Below are 20,941 nucleotides of genomic sequence, written 5' to 3' on the forward strand. Positions count from 1 at the left end.
CTTGGGTGTTGGTCCAGTTTTGAAAAGGCCAAGCAGTACTTGAATACCTTGAATACGCTGAACCAAGCCCGGATCTTAGATCGACTAGTTCATTTGGGTGGAAGGAAGGCGCTACACATGCGGTGTAGAGATTTATTTATACCAGTAACACGTCATCAGCCTAAAGTCGAGTCTCTTGAAATGGCTTCAGCTGTTCAGGGACGGGCTACATCTGCCAGCCTCGTCACACACCAGGAGCCCGGCTTAGGAATTTCTTAAACCACAGGTACGAGGTGGCCGCGCAGAGTCCGTACCTTGGGTTGAAAGAAAGTGAGCGCTGTCGGGGCTGAAGGGAGGGTGGGGCGAGCAGGAGTGGGCGGAGCCCGGGCTTACCAGGTGATGATGTACTGCATGTGCTCGTTCCTCAGGGTCACTCTGGTCTGCCCTCCAATGGGTCCTCCAGGGACTGTGCTCTCTGCGGGGACAGTGGGCTGTGTCCTCACCAGGGCCTGTGCTACCAGCTGCTTGGCACTTAGTGGCCAGTCAGCCAGCCCCCTCACGTCGCCCTCCTCTTAGCGCCTGTCGAGCACACTCCCGCTCCACCAACACGAGCGCTGGGGCGGAAGTGCTGGGGAGCTGTCCAGGGTCAATAGGAAGGTAGAACAGGGCCTGCTCACAACGTACTGAAGTCGGCATCTATGAAGATGGGCTCTGCGCCTGTGAGCCGGGCCATGGCCTCCAGGTCCCGGTAATGCCAGTGGTTCCTCGCGGGATTGTTCTCGGGAACAAAGGGCTTCCTGGTCTCCGACAGCCTCACCATCCCGACTAGGTCCACTTCTCCCTCAACCTGCCCAGGAAGGTGTGAGATGCTCTGTGGGGCCCTGCATGGAGCCTGGATTGGTTCCTACAGGGGGACGGGTTCACGCCCCTTACCTGGCCTTTGCGCCGCGTATCTGGATTCACTTTCTTCCTGGGCACAAACCCTCTATTTACCAGGATGGTGACTCTGGAGTAGTAAGAGCGTGCTGTTTGAGGTCAGGGACGGTTTTTGAATAAAGGTGGTCACTAACAGTCACTCTGGCTCCTCCCTCCCGGACCACAGCACGGGTAAGGGTTTAAGGGTCAGTCGAGCTAGCTGGAGGGGGGAGGGGGTGCCCGACACTGTGAGTGCTGTAGGTTCGCGGCCTCTGCGCCACTGTCACCAGCAGCGGCCTCCGCTTGCTTTGTGCTTCACCTGCTGCACCCACAGCCAATGACCAACACCGCCCCGCCGCCTCCAACTACTGCCTCGCGTGTCTGCCCACAATCTCCCATCCTAACCAGGGGAGTCCCCGAGCCGCAGTGTTGGGGCCCATCCCAGACCTAAAACCAGAAAGCTGGGGGCTGACAAGGGACCTGGGGTTTCATTTGTATGTTACCGTTGGGAAGCTGCTCTACTTACCAGTCTTGCACTTGCAGAGCCCCCAACATGTACATGTCACCTCCTTCCCCTGGGATACTCCGCCCATCTCCTCACTCACTGTTTGACCCAAAGAGCCCCCGGGAAGCCTTCCTCGAGTCGACTCCCTCCCTGCAGGGCTGGGGGTTCCTTTCTCTTGAGTTCCTCTGCTGGCCCCTCAGGCTGCACCCTAAGCACTAAACGTGTGGGCCACTCATGGACGGTTTCTCCAGAGGCCTGTTTCGTTCACCTCTCCTTCCTTCAGAACTCAACAGGCAGGCGTTGTTCAGTAAGAAGTTAATTGGCTTAATAATGTCAGAATTACACATTTCAAACTCCCAAGGAGTCGAGCTTATCTGGGTTTCTTGGATTCCCCAGGGCCGGGGGCTGAGAAGGAAGGAGATGGGAAGGACCGCATCTGCCAGGCCGGTCAGCTGCCCCGCGTCCCACTCACCCCAGGGCAGTGCAGTGGAAGGGAGTGACCACGTAGGCACCACTCTCAGCCGCCGACGAGAGCCGGCCGGCCTCCCGGGCCTCCCGGGCCGGGTCCACCATGGTCCGGGGCATCAGGTACAGCTCTTTAGAGTGGTCAAAGTGCCCCCTGACCTTCACGGGCCGGTACTCCAGTTTCTGCAGTTCCATTGGGCTACAAGAGAGGGGAGGAGCTGAGACCAAGCAAGGTTTGGCAGGAAGACAAACCCTCTTAAGGGTCTGCAAACCATGAAGCCCACCGTGGCCTGAGAAGCAATGTAGAAGGGGACACACCGCCACGGTGGGGTCTGCGTGATGCGCCCTCCAAAGGGGGAAGCTGATCCCTTTGATGCCACATGGGAACGTGGATCTGTGCTGCCCAACAGTCCATGTTTTCAAGAAAAGCTTAAAGCTGTGGCCTCCTGTGTGAACACGATAAAATACGTGGGCCAAAACCGTCATCTGCAAGCCGAATGTGACCCACTTGTCTGCTCCTCTGTCTGGAAAGCTTTGTGATTTTAGCTGGCACTTAGGACAGTGCCTTTTTTCCGGCTGTGCCGCACAGCCTGTGGGATCTCAGTTCCCTGACCAGGGATGGAACCAGGGCCCCCTGTGGTGGAAGTCTGGGGTTCTAACCACTGGACCACCAGGGAATTCCTAGGACAGTGCTTTTAAATGAGGGGAGAAAGCAGTCGAATGCCTGCGCATTTTCTCACAGTACCATTCTCATGTCCAGACTTGACATGCGCGTGCCCTCCCCTCCAGCTAAGAATTACTGCTGCAGAAAGCCGTCAGCACTGTGGGGGGGGGGGGTCCCTCAGCTACACTGGGCCTGGCCTGGAAAAGGCGCGAAACCCAGGTTCAAAGATCTGTGTCTGTATGACAGGCAGCTTCACGAGGGCAGTCGGGTGTCAACAGGAAGCCTAGCAGGACCCCTGATTTTGAAGGCTCCCATCAGGGTCGGGAAGGGTGGCAGCAGCCAGGCCCCACTGCTGACCTCACCTGAGCCCCAGCCCCGGGGGGGGGGGGCGGCCTCACACACTCACTCTGCGGGCAGCGGGATGGGCTCGGCCATAACTCTAGACTCGAGTTCTGCGATCAGCTGTAGCTTCCACTTCCGGCGCTGGACCTACGGACACAGGGCATAAGCCCGAGCAGATGGCAGCAGAGTCAAGGGCTCAGAACCAGGAGCGCGAGAAGCCAGGCTTTACCTGCCACGTCCCCAGGCCAAAGGCAGTCACAGGTATGAGAAGCAGAAACCACTGGAGGAAGGAGTCGTCTTCCGTTTTGGCGGCAGTTGCTTCGGCTGAAGAGCTGCCACACCTGCTGGGCCTCCAGACCAACCCTAGTAGATGTCACAACACGGGCATGGGGCCGGAAGCCCTGGAACAAAGAACTGGAGCAGACAACTCCTTGAAGCTGCCATGACTACCGGAGAGAACGTGATGCAGAAGAGGGCCCAGGCCACCACGTGCAGTCAGGAGCCCACCAGCAGCACATGCGTCCAGCCCAGCTCCTAACCCAGTGCCCAGCGCATGACACCCACTCAGTGTACATTCACCCACTGAATGAGATCCAGGGCTTAGTCCTGGCTCTGCCACCAACCATGACCCTGGGTAATTCATGGAACCACCTCACACCTTTTGTGTAAGAATATGCTGAGATGTATCCTGTCTTGAAGGTGCACGGGTACAGGCTACTGTGCTCTGCAGACTGAATGTGATACACTTTGGAGAGTGGTTTACAGAACTCAGAACAGCTGTTCTTTTTCATCGTTCGTAAATTTAAAGTCGGCAGAACAAACACAGGAAGTACATTTACGCTCTCAGAGGGTGAGTCCCATCAACGGAAAGCATTACGGGTCTGGAGGATGGTGAAAAGGCAGGCCTGGAGCAGGCTTGCAACGTGCCTTTACAGTGTGCACAGCACTCTACACACAAGTACCCTTTGCTGTGCCTTGGAGGCAACATGCAAACCGTGGTGATTAGCTAGGCTTTCCTTTAGGAGCCCACACAGTTTCCGTCCTGGGTTGGCCCCGCATCAGCCCGAGGTGCCATGGGGCGGTTATGGCACGTCTCGGGCGGCAGCGCGGACGACAGCGCCCGCCAGAGCCCGCGCGCACCCAGGGCCCGACTCAGAGGCTCGGGCGGCAGTTCCAGGGCTTATCGTGATGCCACGCGCTCCGGCAAAGCGGAGGCACGGACGGACGGGGCGGCTTTCCCAGATGCCGAGGGCATCCCTGGACGAGTCCTCACCTGGGCGCGAGATGACCCCAAGGGCGCTCCTCCGGACGGCGCGGGCCGGGGCCTGCGGAGACGCAAGGGGCCGGCTGAGCTCGTTCAGTCCGGGTGCGCGCCCCCAGCCCGGCCACCCCGCTCCGCTCACCGGCCCCATGCCCGCCGCCCGCAGCAGCGACCCCAGCCCCGCCGCTCGCAGCCCCAAGCCCCTCGCCGCCGCCATCCCCCCCCCCGCCCGGGCGCGCTTTTCCGGGATCTGGAGGCGTCTGCTTCCGGGGCGCCGCCCGGCCCCGCCCCGGCCCACGTGGTTCGAGCGACGTTCGGCCTCCAGCTCCGTGCGCGCCGAGCCATGATCGAGCCGCCGGCCGACGTATGCGCTTTCCTGCGGGAGCATCCGAGCCTGCGGCTGGAGCCCGGCGCCCGCAAGGTGGGCGGGCAGCACAGGACCCCGCGCGACGGGCCCCGGGTCCCCAGACCGCCCAGACCCCCTGACCGCCCCGCCTTCCCGCCCGCAGGTGAGGTGCGCTCTGACAGGCCACGAGCTGCCCTGCCGCCTGCCGGAGCTCCAGGTCTACACCCGCGGCAAGAAGTACCGGCGGCTTGTCCGCGCCTCCCCGGCCTTCGACTACGCCGAGTTCGAGCCACACATTGTGCCCAGCACCAAGAACCCGTACGTGGCTGGGCCGGGCCGAGGCGGGCCCGGCACTGCCCGGGAGGCCTAGGGTGGGACAGTTCCTAGTGCTGAGTCTGGCCGGAGCTGGGTAGACTCCAAAGCCCCGACCCCTCCCCGCTGGGTGAGCGCTCCTCAAAGACGCGGCCTGTTCTGCAGCGCGCACCCTCCCGTGAGATAGGAGACCTGAGATCCAGGTGGGCGTCCTGGAGCTGTGAGTCACCTGGGATCTCAAGTGAGGCCCGTCCCCCGTGCGTGTTTGCTTTTTTGTAAACGTGAGGTCTGTCACCTGGGCCTGTCTGCTTCAAGAGGATTGGAGCGCTTGTGCTTGGTCACCCTTAGTTTAAAGGAGAGCTTCGATTTAGCTGAGAGCGCACGGTTGACAATAGTAGTCAAAACGAAGAGGGGCATGGCAGACGCTCCCACTGTCGAGCACTTTGCCAGGCTTTCGCCGACGTGCCTCTCTCGTCCTGGAGCAGAGTCCGGAGAGGCTGGTGAGGCCTGTTTTCCAGGTAGACGGTGAGAGGCCGCAGTCCGCCTGGATGAGTGCTTCTCCAACACGGCTGCGGACTGCAGTTGCTTGGGAGCTTTTAAGAATCCTGATGCCCCAGCCACGTGGTAGACCTCCCCTGTCAGTCTGTCTGGGGGAGGCCAGGGTGGAGAACCATGGGTCTGGATCCTTGCTTGTGAACTGTCCCCTTAGGCACCAGCTGTTCTGCAAACTCACCCTGCGGCACATCAACAAGTCCCCGGAGCACGTGCTGAGGCACACCCAGGGCCGGCGGTACCAGAGGGCGCTGCAGAAATGTAAGTAGCCAAGGCGGGACATGGGTGTCTGGGTGCTTGCCTGCCCTCCCCCAGGACCAGCGCCCCTAGAACGCAGAAGCGGCAGCCCGGGCGTCCTTTGGTGGTACTTGGTGGACGCAGTGGTTCGGGTCCCAGTACAGTGAGGAGAGGGGAACGACGGTAGAGACGGTGCAGAGCCAGAGGCAGACTCCGAAGCGATGCAGGTTGTGTTAAGTGCTGTGAAGAAGACGGTGTCAAGCGAGGCAGGTGGACCTGTCTTATGCAGGAGGTTCTCGGAGGGTTTCTCTTTAGACTGAGACTTGAGGGACTGCGGGGGGTGGGGGCGGGGAGGTGGGGAGAGTGCTTCGCTTGGCTAGGGGGGTGTCTGGAGGACGGCCATCGTGCCACCAGGCAAGGTGGGGTTAGAAAGGCGGGTGGGGACGAGACCACAGTGGGTCTTGGCAGCCGTGGAGTGGGGATGCCCTGGAAGGGTTAAAGCAGGGACTGGCCTGATCTGTTTGTGTCTCAGGATCACATGTTGCTGCCAGGGGAGAGGGGAGGGGAGGGGAGGGGCCACCCGGTTGCTGTGCAGTCACCCAGGTGAAGATGCCGGTGGCTGGGGTCACCAGGTGCTAGCAGGGCAGATGGAAGGATGTGGGAGGTTTCTAAGGGTTTTGTGGACAGAATCAGCGGACGGGGGCAGTGAGGGAGAGGAGAAAACCGGCTGTGCTTCCCAGGGTCCTGGTGTGACAACTGGTGGCTGATGACGTCACGAAGGTGGGAGCGTGGAGTCTGAAGAATGGCTTTCTGGGGAAGAGCACAGGTCCCTTCGCACGTTACAAGTGGAGGTGGATCGGGGAGGGTGGCTGTTGAGGACACGGACCAGCCCTCAGATGATGCAGATCAGCGACACAGACACGGCGTCTGCATCCCGTGGAGCTGGGTGACGGGCCCGGGCCTGAGCTCAGAGGAGCCCCATGCGGTCGTGTCTGAGACAGAGAGGAGTCTCAGGGACGCAGCGGTAGCCTCGTCAGACGGCCCCGAAGGGCAGGTCACCTTGCTTCCCGCAGCCGCGCTCAGCTGCTCGGCGAGGCGGGAAGGGGCTGCGTTTCCCCACGAGTAGGGAGCGGTTCCGATGCCGGGCCGGGCGCCTGGCCACGCACGGAGTCTGCTCTGCTGGTGACGGGGCCGCTGTGCGGCCGTGGAGGGGGCAGCAGAGGGGCAGCCGGGGATGGGGCCCCGCAGGTGGACGGTGACGAGAGCGCCGGGGCCCAGCAGCGCTCGTCCACCCCGTGAGTGACGATGGCCGGAGTTGGGGGCCAGTGAGGGCCGACGGAGGGCGAGCTCCAGCAGCCGGCTGCCCCGAGTCCTCGGTGCAGGGGGGCCGGTGTGGCTGCAGCGAGGCTTCTCCGTGAGGCCTCGTCCCCGCCCTCTGCTCTGAGCCAAGCGTCGGCAGGGGCCAGGCGCCAACTTCCGCTGAGCCCCGCCATCCAGCAGGGGTCCTGGCCGCTGTGCCTGAGGGGACTTCCATCTCCGGGGGACAGGCTGGCCGGCTTCCTGTGCCCGCTCAGCGCCCTCCCAGCCGTGGCCGGCTGGAGCCAGAGAACAGATGCTCCAGGCGCGTCCTAGCCGGGGAGGAGAGAAGAGGGAGGCCTTCGCCACCCTCCTGCCCCGGGCCCGCAGCCCCACGCGCCCCCGCGCGCCCCCCTGCTCTCCCGGAAGGAACCCGGCTGGCGGCGCTCGCCTTCCTCTGCTGATCTTACCTGTGGGGCAGGGTTCTGGGGGCCCTGGCGGAGCTCAGCTCTGTTCCCGGAGGGCTGTGGGGAGGCGAGGCAGGAACCCGGCAGCGTGCTATCTGTCTCCCAGACAAGGGGCGCCAGAAGCAGTGCGTGGAGTCCGCGCCCGCCTGTGCCGGCGGCAGGCGCGGGAGGAGGGGAGCCCGGCAGGACAGTGGCGGGCCGCCCCGCCCTAGAGCAGCCTTCTGGGAACCCGCGTCCAGCGATGACGGCGGCGCCCCAAGTGACAGTGACGACAGCATGACAGACCTGTACCCACGTAAGCCGGGACGCGCCCCCTCTCCCTGCCCATCCTCTGGATTCGGGCTGCGACCGTCCGCTCCGTTTCTGTCAGCCGTGAGCAGCTCCCTCCCGCCGTGTGTCCTCCGGTCCTGGGCCCGGCTGACCCCCAGCACGGGTGGTGGACTCGACCTAAAACGGCCCAAACCTCTGCTCCTTCCAGCCGAGCTGTTCACCAAAAAGGACCTGGGAGGGACTGAGCACGGGGACAGCACCGACGACTTTCTGACAGGGGATGAGGACGAGAAGCCAAGACGCCGCAGAGAGACGGGCCCTGGGGACAGCGAGGCCGCGGGCCGGGAGCGGGTCCCCAAGCGCGGGAAGGTGGGGTGCCACCCCCAGGGCTGCCGGCGTGGCGGCGGCTTCTTCTAGCTATGGTTTCAGCTTCTTCAAAAAAAAACACCTTCCTCACAACCGAAATCTCAAGCTAACGATACGTTAAGATAAGCGCCGAGGCTGCTCTAATGGGGGCGGGGGGCTGCTTCCTGGTTTGCTGCCCAGGAGTTTCCACTAAAGCCTCTTCCTGTCTGCGGGCCGGGATTGCGGGGGCCGGGCTTACAGCACCCCTGCGTCAGATCAGAACGCCTCCACTGATCAGGATTCTCTGTTTGTGCCGCAGAAGCAGTCCGGCTCGTTGAGAAAGAAGTCCAAGAGTCATCACCGCAAACCTAAGAGCTTCAGCTCTTTCAAACAGTCAGGTTAATGGGAAGTCGCTGGAGAAAACGCATCTTGAGAGCCTTTCGAGAACCCTCCCGGCATGCACGCCACGTTCCTCTTCGAGGTGCCCGCCGTGCGTCCTCCCAGCTGGTGGGATGTCCATCCACTCCTCGTTTGCTGCCCCAGAAGGCCGGGGGGTCTGACCCGCGGATGTCAGGGTCTCACCCCCACCCCCAGGAAGCAGCAGGGACCCCGGAGGGGGCACCGAGGAGAGCCCTGGCCAGTCCCCACCTGGCTGGACGACACCAGAGGATCACACTGCATACAACAAATGCCACTATTTATTTTGACGTGTCTCCAAAAATCAAAATGTTTTCAAACACAACTAAGATATAAAATACAGCATAAAATGAGATTCATAACTATCTCCCCCATAAAGCAAAAAATTTTTCAGAAATCGTTGCGCCAGAACCAGTTGGTAGATCCTGTTTTTCTCTTCTCCCCGAGTAGGCATCGACCCCCGGCCCGAGCACTAGCGCACGCAGGGCCAGGGGAGGCGGGACTGGTGGCCACGACGCCACCTGGCCACCAGGGTCAATCTCAGTTTTTACAAACCAGAAAGGTCTTCCTAGCAGGGAGCCGAAGAAGACCTGTACCCTGCCAAAAACAGTGTCACGGAGCAACTGCGACCTGGCCGAGAGCGCCGTTCATCAGGGCCATCATGCTGGGGTAACGGGGAGGGGGGTGTAGATCAAGACGCCACCCTGCCCAGGTTGCGACACTGAGTCAGAACAGCCCCGTCGTGTGGGAGCATCCCAGTGACTGAAGTAGCAAAGCCTCAGAACTTATAAATACTCGGGGAGTAGGGCCACCGGGGGAGGGATTCGGAGCGTCTTGGGTTGACCCTCTGCAGCGGCGGGGACACAGGAGGGTGCTGGAAAGGTGCTAAGCGCACTGGTGGGTAAGAGCCGGCCTCCCCCCTGCCCCGGGAAGCTGACCAGGGGCTTCGCTGGGGCGGGGCGGGTTGCTCCCCACCTCACCCTGGCTCTGGCCTGGAAGGTAGACGTGGATCTGGGTTCAGGACTGGCCCCAGCAGCCCTGGGGAGGCCCTCAGGCTTGCACCCCTAGCTGAGCAAACCGGAGAAGGTGAGATCGGCCCCAAGGCAAGGCTTGCGAGAGGCCTCCAAGGAGGGGAGTTCGCCAGCCTCACCGTGTCGGTCTGACCCTGACTCCCCGTGGGAGGCACAGAGGCATCACTAGGAGGCGGACGAGTGGAGAACAGCAAGAAGCACTCACAGCCCCAGGAAGAGAAACAGTATAAGGCAATGTTAGGAAACTTGAAATACAGGCTCGAGATCCAATCGGTAAGGCATCACAAATCGTAAAAAGTACTTTGGGCTGCATTCAGCATAGCAAATGGACAGTCTGAGCAAGCCGCAGCCTCGTGAAGGTGGGGAGTGGTGGCCGCGTGGCCTGGGGAGCCCCGGGAGGGGGGAGACAGCAGGCAGCGCCAGCCTGGCTCTGGCTGTGGCCCTGGGGCAGCTCAGCGTGAGGTAACCGGTCTGAGCACCCCGCTCTGGCCCGGCCCCGCGGTGGCAGCTGGCCCCCACCGAGCTGGCCACGCATGCGGCTGAGGCCCGCGTGCTGCCGGGCCCGGGGGGCGGGTTCCTGCGGGCTCCGGGCAGCCTCCCCGTGGGCCACCGTCCGCACCTTGAGCCACTACCGCTCCCAGGGCGTCGCACCGATCCGAGTCGAGGCCCTGGTGAACGCCTCTCACCGCACCTTCGCTGCCCCTCCAGCGCTGCCTTATGCTCTGGGTCTGGGGTTCTCTACATGCTCTCGCTGTCCCTATGAAGTATCACAACGCAGGGCAGAAACGACGGGGAAGGCACTGGTGCGAGTCGGAACCAGTGTGTTGATGCTGGGCTGGGCCACCCCAAATCATCGAGTAGTTTTAGCTAAAAACGTAAACTTTAAAAAAAAATAAGAGGGAGACTGCTTTGAATGATACACAAATGTATCTGCTCACAGTACAGCTTGAAGGTCCCCCACCCCAAAAAAGAAACCAAAAGAAAACCAGGACCGAGAGGCCACAGCCAAGCAAGCTGCTCACTCCACGGAGCCGCGGCCGGCCTTGGGGAGGGAGGCGCTGACCACGGGCCGGCCGGCTCCGCACGGTCAGACGCCAGGTGGTGGGGTCCAGAGCAGATTTAGCCATCAATTATCAGGTGTCCGCAAATAAAGTTCTCAAAACATCTGTGCCTTTACCAAGGGAGGGGAGGGAAGAGGATACAGAAATGCTGGCAGTTATGGCGAATCCACCCTGAACCAGTCCTCGACGGCCACGGGTCCCAGCCAGGCGGGGAGGGGTCTGTTACCACTCTTTCTTCTTCTCGTCCATGGACACGCCCCCGGGGCCCAGGGCCACCACCAGGAGCAAGCCTCCGATCACCGACATGGTCTGGAAGAAGTCGTACTTGAGGAAGTCGTGCATGGGCTTGTAGACGGGAATGGTCCAGAAAGCGTTGAAATACACGTTGATGGCAAACAGCCACACGACGAGAGTCAAAGCGGCCAGCTTGGTTTTAAAGCCGATGGCCACCAAAATCATCAGAGCCGTGCCCACGATGTTCTGGAGAATCTGCACGGGTTGGAAGGTAAGCAATGGAAATAAACAGGCAGGTTCCAGCTGCCCGTGGGCCAGGGTGGAGTGACTCAGGGCGTGCCGAGAGCCGGCATTACAAGCAGGGAAGAAAATCATGTCTCCTGCGATGGGGGCAGCAGCGAAAGCAACGCTTTGAAAATTGAGAAAGGTTTGGGGAAGGGTAGGTCTCCAAAGAACAGGCTGGGATTTACCGGGACCTGCCCCAGTCTGAGCCCGGTGGACCTGTCAGTCACAACCACAGTCCCCGGCGCTGCTTAGAGCCAAACGCTCCCCCCCTCCCCAGCACCAGGAGCCCCTCCTGGGGACCCCGCCCGGCCGGGGCCCCCCAGCTCTGTAAGCCACTGGGGGACAAGGACAAAGCCTTCGACTCTGCAGCCCCAACGAAAAGGACACGATAAAGGCAGGAGTGTGAGGAAGGAAAGAGAACAGGAGCCTGTGCCAGGAACCTTCGCCAGCAGCCTGGACGGACCCTTCCGCGAGGTCAGGGAGATGCGGGACCTAATCTGTTGGAAAGGCAGCTTCTTGGTGCGTAAGAGCTCGGCAGCGCTGTTTCCTTTAACAGGATCATCCCGATGGCCCCTCAGCTATGCTTAGTGCACAGCTGGGAAGAGAGGGGGCAGCACCCGTTCTAGAAGGACAGGGACCCGACAGGAACACTTACCGAGAAGAAGCTGGCGTCGAAGTGCAGGAGGGTCATGAACATCAGGACCAGCAAGACGCGGCCTCCGAGCTGCATGTACTGTCTGGGGGAGCTCTCGCGCACGGTGGGGACGCCCGCGAACATGCTCTTCCCTTCGGAACGGGACTCCGCCAGGAGAAGCAACAAGCCTCCTCCCAGGGCCAGGTTCCTGAGGAACGGACACGCCACGCTAGTCGCTCAGGCTCATCAGGCTCTGTGAGCGCCCGGCGGACCACATCGGGAGACCCCGGCAGGAGCAGGGACTCCGGTGACACCCACGGACAGGGAAGCCCCACGCGCCCGGAGACACGGATGCCTCCGTGCCGCCCTCGGGATGGCCTGGCCTGGGCTCTCCTGCTGACCAGCTGGGTCCCTGGGAGCCAGTACTTCACTTGGGCCCTCGTCGCCCTCATGAGATACGGGGTCGGGAGGGATGACCTCATTCTCACCTCTGTCCTGGGGGCTGTGGGTGGGGAAGGAAAAGGCTTCACCAACGTCCGCTACAGATTCTAAGAAGCATGATTTGGACCCAAAGAAACTTACTTCAACCGTTACTGAGTTTAGAAACACGAGGAAAGTGCACGAAGTCGCCAGCCAGAAGGCACCTACCTCATGAGAAACTTCAAGTCCCATAAAATGCTGTAGGCAATCGTCTAAGGAGAACAGAGAAGAGAGAGAAACTTGAGTCTCAGCATTTTCAGACAGATCTGTACTTCTACAGAATGAACAGCGCCAGGCAGTTCTTCCAGCGTAGGTGAGAATCTAAATACACGACGCACAGAACCCTCTCAGGACCCCGACGGCCCCAAGCTCAGCGTCTTGGGGCAGCGGGGGCCCCGGATCCAGCAAGCCCTTGCCTCCTCAGGGCGGGGCCCAGGACATTCTGGAGAACGCAGCGGCTCTGAGACGCCAGTCTGCAGTCGATGTGTGTGACGCGTCTCACGTGAGTAGCTAGGTGCTCTTCTTTATGAAGTAAGACGCTAACAACACAGTGCCCTGGCTGCAGCCGACCCCGTGACTTGTCCCCTTGTCACAGGGAACTCAGGAAAGTGGCAAAAGGTGGATGCCCGGAGTTCGGCCCCTTCCCAGGGCGCTCGGCTGTCTGGCTCTCCTGAGTTTCCACGGCTGGCATGGAGGAAAATCCAGCAATTTCTCAGAAGAGAAAAGGAGTTCCAGGCAGACACACAGAGGGCCGAGAGGGGAGTGAGCCTGAGTCCTCACAAATGCCTTTCGCCAGCAGCTCTGCTCTAAGCAGAGAGGGAGTGAGACCCCAGCCGCGTGCCGTTTACCTGCAGTGCGATGATGCCGAAGAGCCCGAAGCAGGCGTACTGCACGAAGTTCCTGCTCAGCACCAGGATGCAGCCGGCTGCAAGGGAGAAGGGCGAGGCTCAGGGGACCGCGGCCACTCACCTGGCCCTCCGCGCAGCAGCAGCCCAACCGCCCGCCCCCAAGCAGAAAGCATCTTCTGGGAGGGTCGTGGTAGGCACGGGCCACACACACGCGTCCACTGGTCTTTACTCATCAAAAACACTGGTCCGGAAAGTGGGTCCCTTGCTTACAGTCAGTCACTGTCCATCAGAAAGAAGCTCAACTGTGGGGCTTCGGGACAGGCTGGCAAGTGCAAGTCCCGTCCTTGCCCCCTAACGTGCGAGAGGGAGCGCTGCTGCCGCAAGATGGCCAGCAGGGGCGGAAGGCAGACCCAAGGCCGACGCAGCTGCACTGGTGTCTGATGCGCCCCCTTCTCTGTTTACCTGTTGATCCTTTCCAGACACCCTGGGTTTGGGGTGCCTCAGCTCCTCGCTGGCCCACTCAGGTGCCCCCATCTCCAGCACCTCCCGCTCTGGGCACTGATCACAGGGCCTCAAAGCAACGCAGCCAGGACCCAACACAGAGCACGCACCCGCGCGCCGGCAGGCCCAACTGCCGGGCCCGGGCTGCTGGCCTGGCACGAGGAGCTGCAGACACACAGGCCCCCGAGCGCCGGCGCCACTCACTCAGCTGTCCGAGCAGGTTGAGGAACACGAAGGAGGAGGCCAGCAGGTAGCCGCAGCTCCAGGTGGTGTCGATGTAGTCCCGCTGCTCGCTCCACTGGAACCACATGCGGATGCCGTCCTCCAGGAAGGTGCTGATGAGGCAGAGGCGTGCCACGTGCGGCAGGTACTGCTTGGTGACTCGCAGGAACTGCGGGGCCGCGGAAAGCCGAGGGTCAGGGGCCCGGCGCCCGCTCCCGGCACCGCCCAGGCCTCTGTCCGGGAGACGAAGGAGCCCGAAGGCGATGTCCCAGGCCCGACCCGACCTCCTCCGCCATCTCAGCTGACGTGTGTGTGGCAACTACAGTCGTCACGCGTGGGACTGCCACAGGACACAGGGCGTGGGCAAGGCAGACCCGCTCAGCGACAGACTGGACTGGCCCTCGGAGGCGACCCGTCGAGGGTGCCTCCGCACCAGCTCGCTCTCTGTCGTGGGGCGTCCTGCGCCGAGGGCTGCGAGCAGCTCCCCGGCCTCTCTGCCCACCAGCTGCCGTGAGCGGCCCCGCTCCGACCGCGACAGCCCGACACCTCCAGACACGGCCACCTGCCCCCTGCGAGCCGCGCCACTTAAGATGGGTGATTAGGACACAGAGAGGCAAGGCGAGACTGAGGTACAAATGTCATTCGGTGAACTGCACGCACTTTGTCTTACCAGGCGTTCGAAGCTGAGGTACAAAGGGAAAGAAACCCTGTGACACACGCTAACACAGCAGGAACTCGGGAGAAAGATCGGAGACCCACCCACACGAGTGACATGTCAGGAGCAGAGTCTAAAGGGCAGCGGTGAGTCTGACTCGTCAGAGGGACACAGCTGAGCGTCACAGCCCCTTAGCCGACTGAACCTGTCGGTGCAATAAACAGAGGTGTATACAGGAGCGCTCCTTTGTTTCTGGTGTTCTGAAGAGCGGCTCACAAGTCCTAGGAAGCACTAAAGCTGTCCAACAGGGTTAACGAGCCTCGGGCTGCGTAGACCAGCCTGTAGTTCGTCAGCTCTGGCTCGGTCTGCACAGAGAAGCCTCCCCTCCTCCGGGGACCTGGGCCACAGCAGCCTGGCCTGGCCGGCCTGGGAGCGGAGGAGAGAGAGCTGACAAGCCAGGTGTCCACTCTCCTCCAGTCCTGGAGCTTGAGCCCCGAGGTGACGCGTCTGCTCAGCCCCTGACCCCCACGGAAGCGGTGCTGGAGTCACAGTGAGGGAGACAGACGCGCAGACAGGCACGCACGCAGGTACGGGCGCAGAAGCACGGCGGAGACCGGAGCTCAGGGTTCTCATCCTGGCTCTGACACCCACCAGCCAGCACACTGTGGACTGGAGACGGACTGAGTTACTTTGGGGGGAGGGGGAGTGCTCTCTACCGTCCTTCTAGAAGTGAGGACAGCTGTGTCCGTGGTGGCGAAGATTCTTTCCAACTTTAATGAGCAGAGGAGAAAAGGAAAGGGAAAGGACCCTGTTTAAAGAAAAAAAGAGAGGTCCCAAATACTCCTCTATGAATTCTGGGGCCCACGCAGAGAAGAGACACGCCAGAGCGGGGGCTGCGGGGACCGCTGATGCCACATGCGCTCCCGTTTCTGCCTCATGGCCCGCATGATTTCGAAATGCCCAGCAGCGGTGTAGTCACCCAGCCCGTCGAGACACAAAGAGCACCCCCTCAGCTCTGACGCCCTGGCCCTCGTGTCGAGGCCCCGCCCAGAAGCCCGGGCGACGACACTGGCCTCAGCTCGATGTGGAAACGGGGGAGAAGCCACGGCGAGGCCGGCAGGGCCCCGCCGGACGGCTGTGCAGACTCGGACTCCCGGGCGGGGGAACGCGCCCACTGCGCCGCAGCCCACAGGACGAGACAGAGGCAGTGTTTAAAGCCTCCGTGACGCATCTTAATTTGAGTGTCTGGGTCAAGGGGATTAAAGAGCGGCCCAGAGAAGGTTCCCTTCGGACACGTAACCCACTCCTCCCTCTGCATGCAGACACACCAAGGAGACAGACGTCTCTCTGCTTTGGAAAAGCACAGCAAAAGTTCAGGCATCTGTGCTCTGAACTAAGCAAGAATCTGATTTTCAAAGTCATACGTGACCTAGGTTTAGGGCTGACGATTTTATAAGTCAGGCCTATCCGGAGCCTCTCTTAACCAGCCACGCGCTAATGGGCACCTGTTTGCACTGAACAGGAGAGAAAAAGACTAGGTGTGATATAACATGAGACCAGACCCAATTTTAATCTTATTGCCTACACACATCTTGGTCTCAACGTGTGGCCCCTGAACCCACGTCACGCTGCTTTAGACAGTGTCCCCTCGGCACAGCAGAAGAGCCCCCGAAGCAGGCACCCAGAAGCCACCTGGCCGGTGCGCGTGCTAAGCCGGCCTCCCGCTCACACAAAGGGCCCGAAGGCCGGGGGCTGCCTGCTGCCCGCGCACCCGCGGGGCGGTCAGCCATTCTCTCCACTGGGGTAGCTACACCTGACCTGGGACATAACCCTGGGAATACAGCGATCATGTCCCACAAAGCACGGGAAAACCTACTTTGTCTTAGCATTCAGGACAAAAGGGACCTGAGGAAAGCAGTCTGCGATTCTTATTTCATGAGAACTTAGAGGCGGAGGAAAGAGGCAGTCAGACTTCCTTGATCACCAAGGACCGGGGCTGCCCTTCTCAAGGGCCAGCTCAAGCCTGCACGTCCCAGATTAGAACCAGCGGCCAGGTGACTTCCCGCACATCAGGCTGAGTCAGGGCTGGTACTGGAGCTCAGTGCCTCACACATGTGCGTCCACCGAGACCCCCGAACCCCCAGTAAGTCTCCCTGAGCACTGCTCTGTAGGGTCACGCAGCACCTCGAGGTCCAGGAAGAGATGTCAGCCGGCCCTGAGCTGGAGAGATGGCCTGGCTTTCTTTACTAAAAACCCACGTGGGACAAAGCGCCTACCAATAGGAAGGCAGCTCCAGGCTGCACCTGACCTTCCGGGAGCAGGCCTCACCAGCCACAGCCCCCGCCCGCACGCCTCCACCCCACTGCCCAGAAGAGGCGGGGCGGCTTTTCTGAACCTCCTGTCTAAGGCCGGTGAGCAGGGAGAGTGAGTCAGCCGGCTCCCCTCTGCCCTCTCCCCACGCCTTTTCGGCATAAGGCAGGAAGCCCTTGCTGGGGAGGGGGTGACAGAGCAAAGGAACAAGAGGAAAGCACTCAGCAGCCACCCCCCACTGTCACCAGAGCCCTACCACACTGACGGTCATCCACGCACTGTTAATCCAGAGCCCTGAGGCCTGGGGGCTGTGTACGCCCGGCTCAGTGTCCTGCCAAGGCCATCCTAGCTCTCCGGCGAGTGACCAGAGGCCAAGGGGAGCTCCTGGGGGTGACAGCTTCCAGGACTGGCTCTGTCCTGCCAGAGGACAGGTAAAAACACCAAAGGCCAGGGACCTCCCTGGTGGCGCAATGGTTAAAAATCTGCCTGCCAACGCAGGGGACACAGGTTCGATCCCTGGCCCAGGAGGATCCCCCATGCCACGGAACAACCAAGCCCGTGTGCCGCAACTACTGAGCCTGCGCTCTAGAGCCCGCAAGCCACAACTACTGAGCCCGTGTGCCACAACTACTGAAGCCCAGGCGCCTACAGCCCGTGCTCCGCAACAAGAGAAGCCACTGCAATTAGAAGCCTGCGCACCGCAACAGAGTAGCCCCTCCCTGCTCGCCGCAACTAGAGAAAGCCCGCGCGCAGCAACGAAGACCCAATGCAGCCGAAAATAAGTAAATAAATAAATAAATTTATTTAAAAAAAAACACCAAAGGCCACGCTGGAGAGCAAGGCCTCGTGCAGCTTATCTGTCACCTTGGTGACGAACCACCAGGTAGAACCCATTAAGTGCTAATACTCCTCTATTTACTGGTGCAAATGTGCTTGCAAGTTACAGTCTGCAGACTGGCAGCGAGCTCCAGCTGCAGGGCACGTGCATAATTTTGGACTGCCGAGTTCATTAGTCTCTGGCTCCTTCAGACCAGTCTCAGATGGCTTCCGAATGCCCAGCTCCCGCACAGAGCACTCTCAGTACTTTCTCCAGCAGGAGGACACTGTCCCTGGCCACGCAGGGCAAGGAGCCTGATGCCAAAGAGGCAGCTCGGGCAGAGCCTGCCAGCGGGAAGTAACCAGACCACTCACCCTGCGCTCGCGCCTCTGCAGACCTGAAGGCAAGGTCGCAGGACGGCCAAGCCACACGTGGACTCAGCATATTGACCCACCACGTGCTGCGCGAGACCACACAGACCTCCCTCTCCGCATCTAAAGGTGGAAACGCTATGGCCAAGCTCCGGGATCCAGGGGCGGCAGAAGTCGTATATACGGAGGACCTGGCCCAGTGCGGGTGTATCGAAGGTTCAGGATTACTGTCATAACTCTCAGAGAACACACGGCCCTTTTGAGGTCCTGTTCACGGCAGCCCAGACTTTCTGGCCAAATCCTGTCACTTCATTTTTGCTTTTGTTTTCTGAAGACAAGGTTAGAAAAGACAGATATGTCATATTATATGATCAGTGACTTTGATGACATTTCCCCAGTCCCTTCAAATTAGATCATTTTCATCTTAAAAGCCGGACTCGAAGCACCTTTATTGTTTTAGTATTATGTGGGTAAATGTTAAAAACAAAAGCGCCACCCCAGATTCTGTCCACAGGAAGCCACTGCCTTGGCTCTGCACCCCACTATCTGTCCACATCCTCCTCTCGCACCAAGCCTGCCGCCAGAAGAGGCTCCTAACTCTGGCTGTGACAGCGCGCTGGGCCCCGCCCTCCTGAGTCACCCACAGAGGGGTCCGCTGACAGCTGTCACCATCAAGGTGGGCTCTGCTGCTGAAAAACTGACAGCAGGGGCCTGCACTGCCCGACAGACGCGGCCTCGGTCCACGCTGTTTCTCCGTTTTTTAGGGCAGTGCGTGCCCTCTTACGACGCTAGTGCTTTGTGCGGTTCCCTTCATTTGTACCAGGAGAGGAACACTAGGCTTTAGAAGCACGTTGTGTGTGGTACTAGCCTCGAGGTCGGAGATTGGGCTTCTCCCAGGGCCATGGCCCCAGGCCAGTCCAGGAGCCTCAGCAGGCCCGGCCTCCCTTCCCATAGTAAACTGGTGCAGGCCAACCCTGTGTGCCCCTCAAGGGCCTTTCCGGTTCCAAGATTCTGCTTCTCTCATTGAAGGCAAACAAAATGGAGAAAAAGAAGAAAGGACTACGTAAAAAGAGTCTGGTGGGTTTTTTTTGTTTTTGTTTTTGTTTTGGCAGTAGGAGGGTTTATCATTTGATAGTTGGCAGCAACTTGACTGGAGACATTTTATCTAGATTCGGTTATGAAATTCACTTGCAAAACCAGGGTTTTTCCGGGCTGCAGAGTGAGTGTACAAGGCTCTCATGACTCCCTTGGCTAAAAGGAGCCGTCTCCTTAGGTAGCTGCTACTTGGGGGAACAAAATTGGGTCACTACGGCTATGGCAATGAAAAGCGACAAACTAAGCAAGCCTACTTGGTTTCTGAGAGCTTTCGATATGAATTGTTTTTGAGAGGGATACAATTTTCGGATTGTGTCTGTAAACACAAAATCATGACCTTAGGAAAAACTGTTTCTTCAAGTTGCTATGTTTTATCCCCAAAGTGGTTTTTAAAGTTATCAGCTCACAGGAAAGTAGCGCATAGGAGAACCCGACTGGGAGAGCACGCAAGAGAGGTATCACCCCTCGAGGGAAACAACAGGAAATCTTGTTCACCAATAACTGATCAGAAAGTGCGCACGCACGCACACACACACACACACACACAAACCTCCAAGAAGCCCAGCCTCAGAGTATGATGAATTAATACCACCTCCATAAAAATAAAAAATGTAACCTCACTACTGTGAACTCTGGCAAAGCCACACACACAGTAAGTGAACCAAAGAGAGAATGACAGTTGGGCCAGACATGGATCTTCCGGCAGAGATGGGGCTGTTCGTCTGTAGACATAACGGGATACTTTTAGAGGTAAAAGGTACACGACTGAATAATCACCACCATGTTCTTTGGACCAAGCTTGGTAGAGAGAGAGGGTGGAAGCTGTGTCCTTTCCCCTTTGCAGGATCTGGTTCTGTCCATCTAGTTTTTGAACACCTTTAACGGTGACTCAAGGGCCTGTTTCAAGGGCTTCCCTGTAGCTCGGAAGGCCACCTGTACACCCTTGGAAGGCGAAAAACAGGAAGATAGGCTTCCCCTCCTCCCAGGTTTGTGTACAGACAGATAGATACCCATTCATTTCAGTCTCAGGGCAGAGTCCAAACAGGGAAGGAAAACGCAGGGAAGGGTCAAAGGGACCCCAGGAACCCAACACATCTGGGAAAGAGAAAACAAGTACTGTGGCTTTCTGCAGCGGGGTGCATACCAGGGCGCCCCCTTTCCTCTGGGAGGACCCCAGGCCTCCAGCCTGACCAACCCCCGTTCAGGATCAGCTCCCCAGCCCGCCCCCGAAGAGCGCCCAGTAAAAGGAAAAGCGTGCAGGGACCACCCAACAGTGTAGAATGCAGAGGACGCGCCCCACGCACCCCGGGGCCTCGGGCCCCTTCTCCGGAGCCGGGGAGGCAGCCGCTGACACCCCTCGGCTTCTAGAATGGCCCGGGCCGGGCTGGGGAGGACGGGCCCACCGAGCTGGGCGCCGAAGCAGGGGCCCGGGAACACACCCAGAGCCCGGGTGGGGGGGCGGCGCAAGGGCAGGCTGGGCCCGGAGACCGGGTTTGGGGCGGGTTTGGGGGTGCCCCCGGCCGGGACGGGCGGCGAGCCCAGGAGGGAGGGCCCTGGTTGGGGGAGGGGGCGCGATCCCTCCGGTGGGATCGGGAGTGAGGGCACGGCCCAGGCCTCGGAGCGGCCCTGCGGGCCGGGGGCCGGCTCTGGGGGCGGCCGGGGTCTCGGGGCCGGGCCCGGGGGGTGCAGGCGGGCCGGGCGGGGGGCCCGGGGGGAATCCAGGAGAGGGGGCCGAGGGGGGCCGGGGGAGGAGGCTCCGGGCGGGAGGCCCGGGGGAGGGGCCTGCCGAGCCCGCAGGCCGCACCTGGTCTGCGAAGTCCTCGGCCGTGCCCATCAGGTCGTTCTGGCCCATGGCGGCGGCGGGAGGCTCGGCTAGCTCGCTCGCTCGCTCCCTCGGCGCTCGGCCCGTCGGCGCCCGCGCCCGCGCCCGCTGCGGCCTCCACAGAAAGTGCCGGCGGCCGGCCTCGCTCCTCGTCCGCGGCTCCAGCGGCTGCCACGTAGGCCAAGCCTTAAAGGGGCCGCGC

The 20,941-nt window shown here is 60.6% G+C and overlaps 3 protein-coding genes across 4 annotated transcripts; 1 reads left to right on the plus strand and 2 right to left on the minus strand.

The window, feature by feature from the left end:
* Nucleotides 1–118: 118 nt before the first annotated feature.
* LOC132523205 (surfeit locus protein 1) lies at nucleotides 119–4,491 on the minus strand. The gene is given in 10 exon segments (XM_060153883.1): nucleotides 119–293; nucleotides 373–454; nucleotides 664–826; nucleotides 913–985; nucleotides 1,872–2,063; nucleotides 2,935–3,017; nucleotides 3,100–3,233; nucleotides 4,144–4,195; nucleotides 4,274–4,354; nucleotides 4,357–4,491. Coding segments are annotated over 10 exon segments (1,050 nt in total). The 5' UTR covers nucleotides 4,477–4,491; the 3' UTR covers nucleotides 119–223.
* SURF2 (surfeit 2) lies at nucleotides 4,399–8,739 on the plus strand. Of its 2 annotated transcripts, none has more exons than XM_060153895.1 (6): nucleotides 4,399–4,552; nucleotides 4,641–4,795; nucleotides 5,499–5,602; nucleotides 7,448–7,636; nucleotides 7,820–7,980; nucleotides 8,276–8,739. In XM_060153895.1, exons 1-6 carry the CDS (start codon nucleotides 4,475–4,477, stop codon nucleotides 8,357–8,359), a joined length of 771 nt encoding a protein of 256 aa, XP_060009878.1. In that variant the 5' UTR covers nucleotides 4,399–4,474; the 3' UTR covers nucleotides 8,360–8,739. The 2 variants fall into 2 exon arrangements, with proteins under 2 accessions (XP_060009878.1, XP_060009879.1); XM_060153896.1 differs by having other exon boundaries at nucleotides 8,279–8,739.
* An 878-nt stretch (nucleotides 8,740–9,617) lies between these two features.
* SURF4 (surfeit 4) lies at nucleotides 9,618–20,918 on the minus strand. The gene is made up of 6 exons (XM_060153893.1): nucleotides 20,722–20,918; nucleotides 13,652–13,838; nucleotides 12,947–13,023; nucleotides 12,267–12,310; nucleotides 11,640–11,826; nucleotides 9,618–10,954 (listed from the first exon to the last, which is right to left on the minus strand). The coding sequence occupies exons 1-6, from the start codon at nucleotides 20,767–20,769 to the stop codon at nucleotides 10,688–10,690; spliced, it is 810 nt and encodes a 269-aa protein (XP_060009876.1). The 5' UTR covers nucleotides 20,770–20,918; the 3' UTR covers nucleotides 9,618–10,687.
* Nucleotides 20,919–20,941: the final 23 nt, after the last annotated feature.

The sequence above is a fragment of the Lagenorhynchus albirostris genome, chromosome 7, assembly GCF_949774975.1.
Source record: "Lagenorhynchus albirostris chromosome 7, mLagAlb1.1, whole genome shotgun sequence".
NCBI lineage: Eukaryota > Metazoa > Chordata > Mammalia > Artiodactyla > Delphinidae > Lagenorhynchus > Lagenorhynchus albirostris.

Bases quoted from the DNA above. Each gene is read 5' to 3' on its own strand.
- SURF2 (XM_060153895.1), top strand. From the start codon at position 4,475: ATGATCGAGCCGCCGGCCGACGTATGCGCTTTCCTGCGGGAGCATCCG. The intron at 4,553-4,640 runs GTGGGCGGGCAG...TCCCGCCCGCAG, and splicing joins TGGAGCCCGGCGCCCGCAAG to GTGAGGTGCGCTCTGACAGG. The intron at 7,637-7,819 runs GTAAGCCGGGAC...TGCTCCTTCCAG, and splicing joins CATGACAGACCTGTACCCAC to CCGAGCTGTTCACCAAAAAG.
- SURF4 (XM_060153893.1), bottom strand. From the start codon at position 20,769: ATGGGCCAGAACGACCTGATGGGCACGGCCGAGGACTTCGCAGACCAG. The intron at 12,311-12,946 runs GTAAACGGCACG...TGTTCTCCTTAG, and splicing joins TCGGCATCATCGCACTGCAG to ACGATTGCCTACAGCATTTT. The intron at 11,827-12,266 runs GTAGGTGCCTTC...TCCGTTCCTCAG, and splicing joins GACTTGAAGTTTCTCATGAG to GAACCTGGCCCTGGGAGGAG.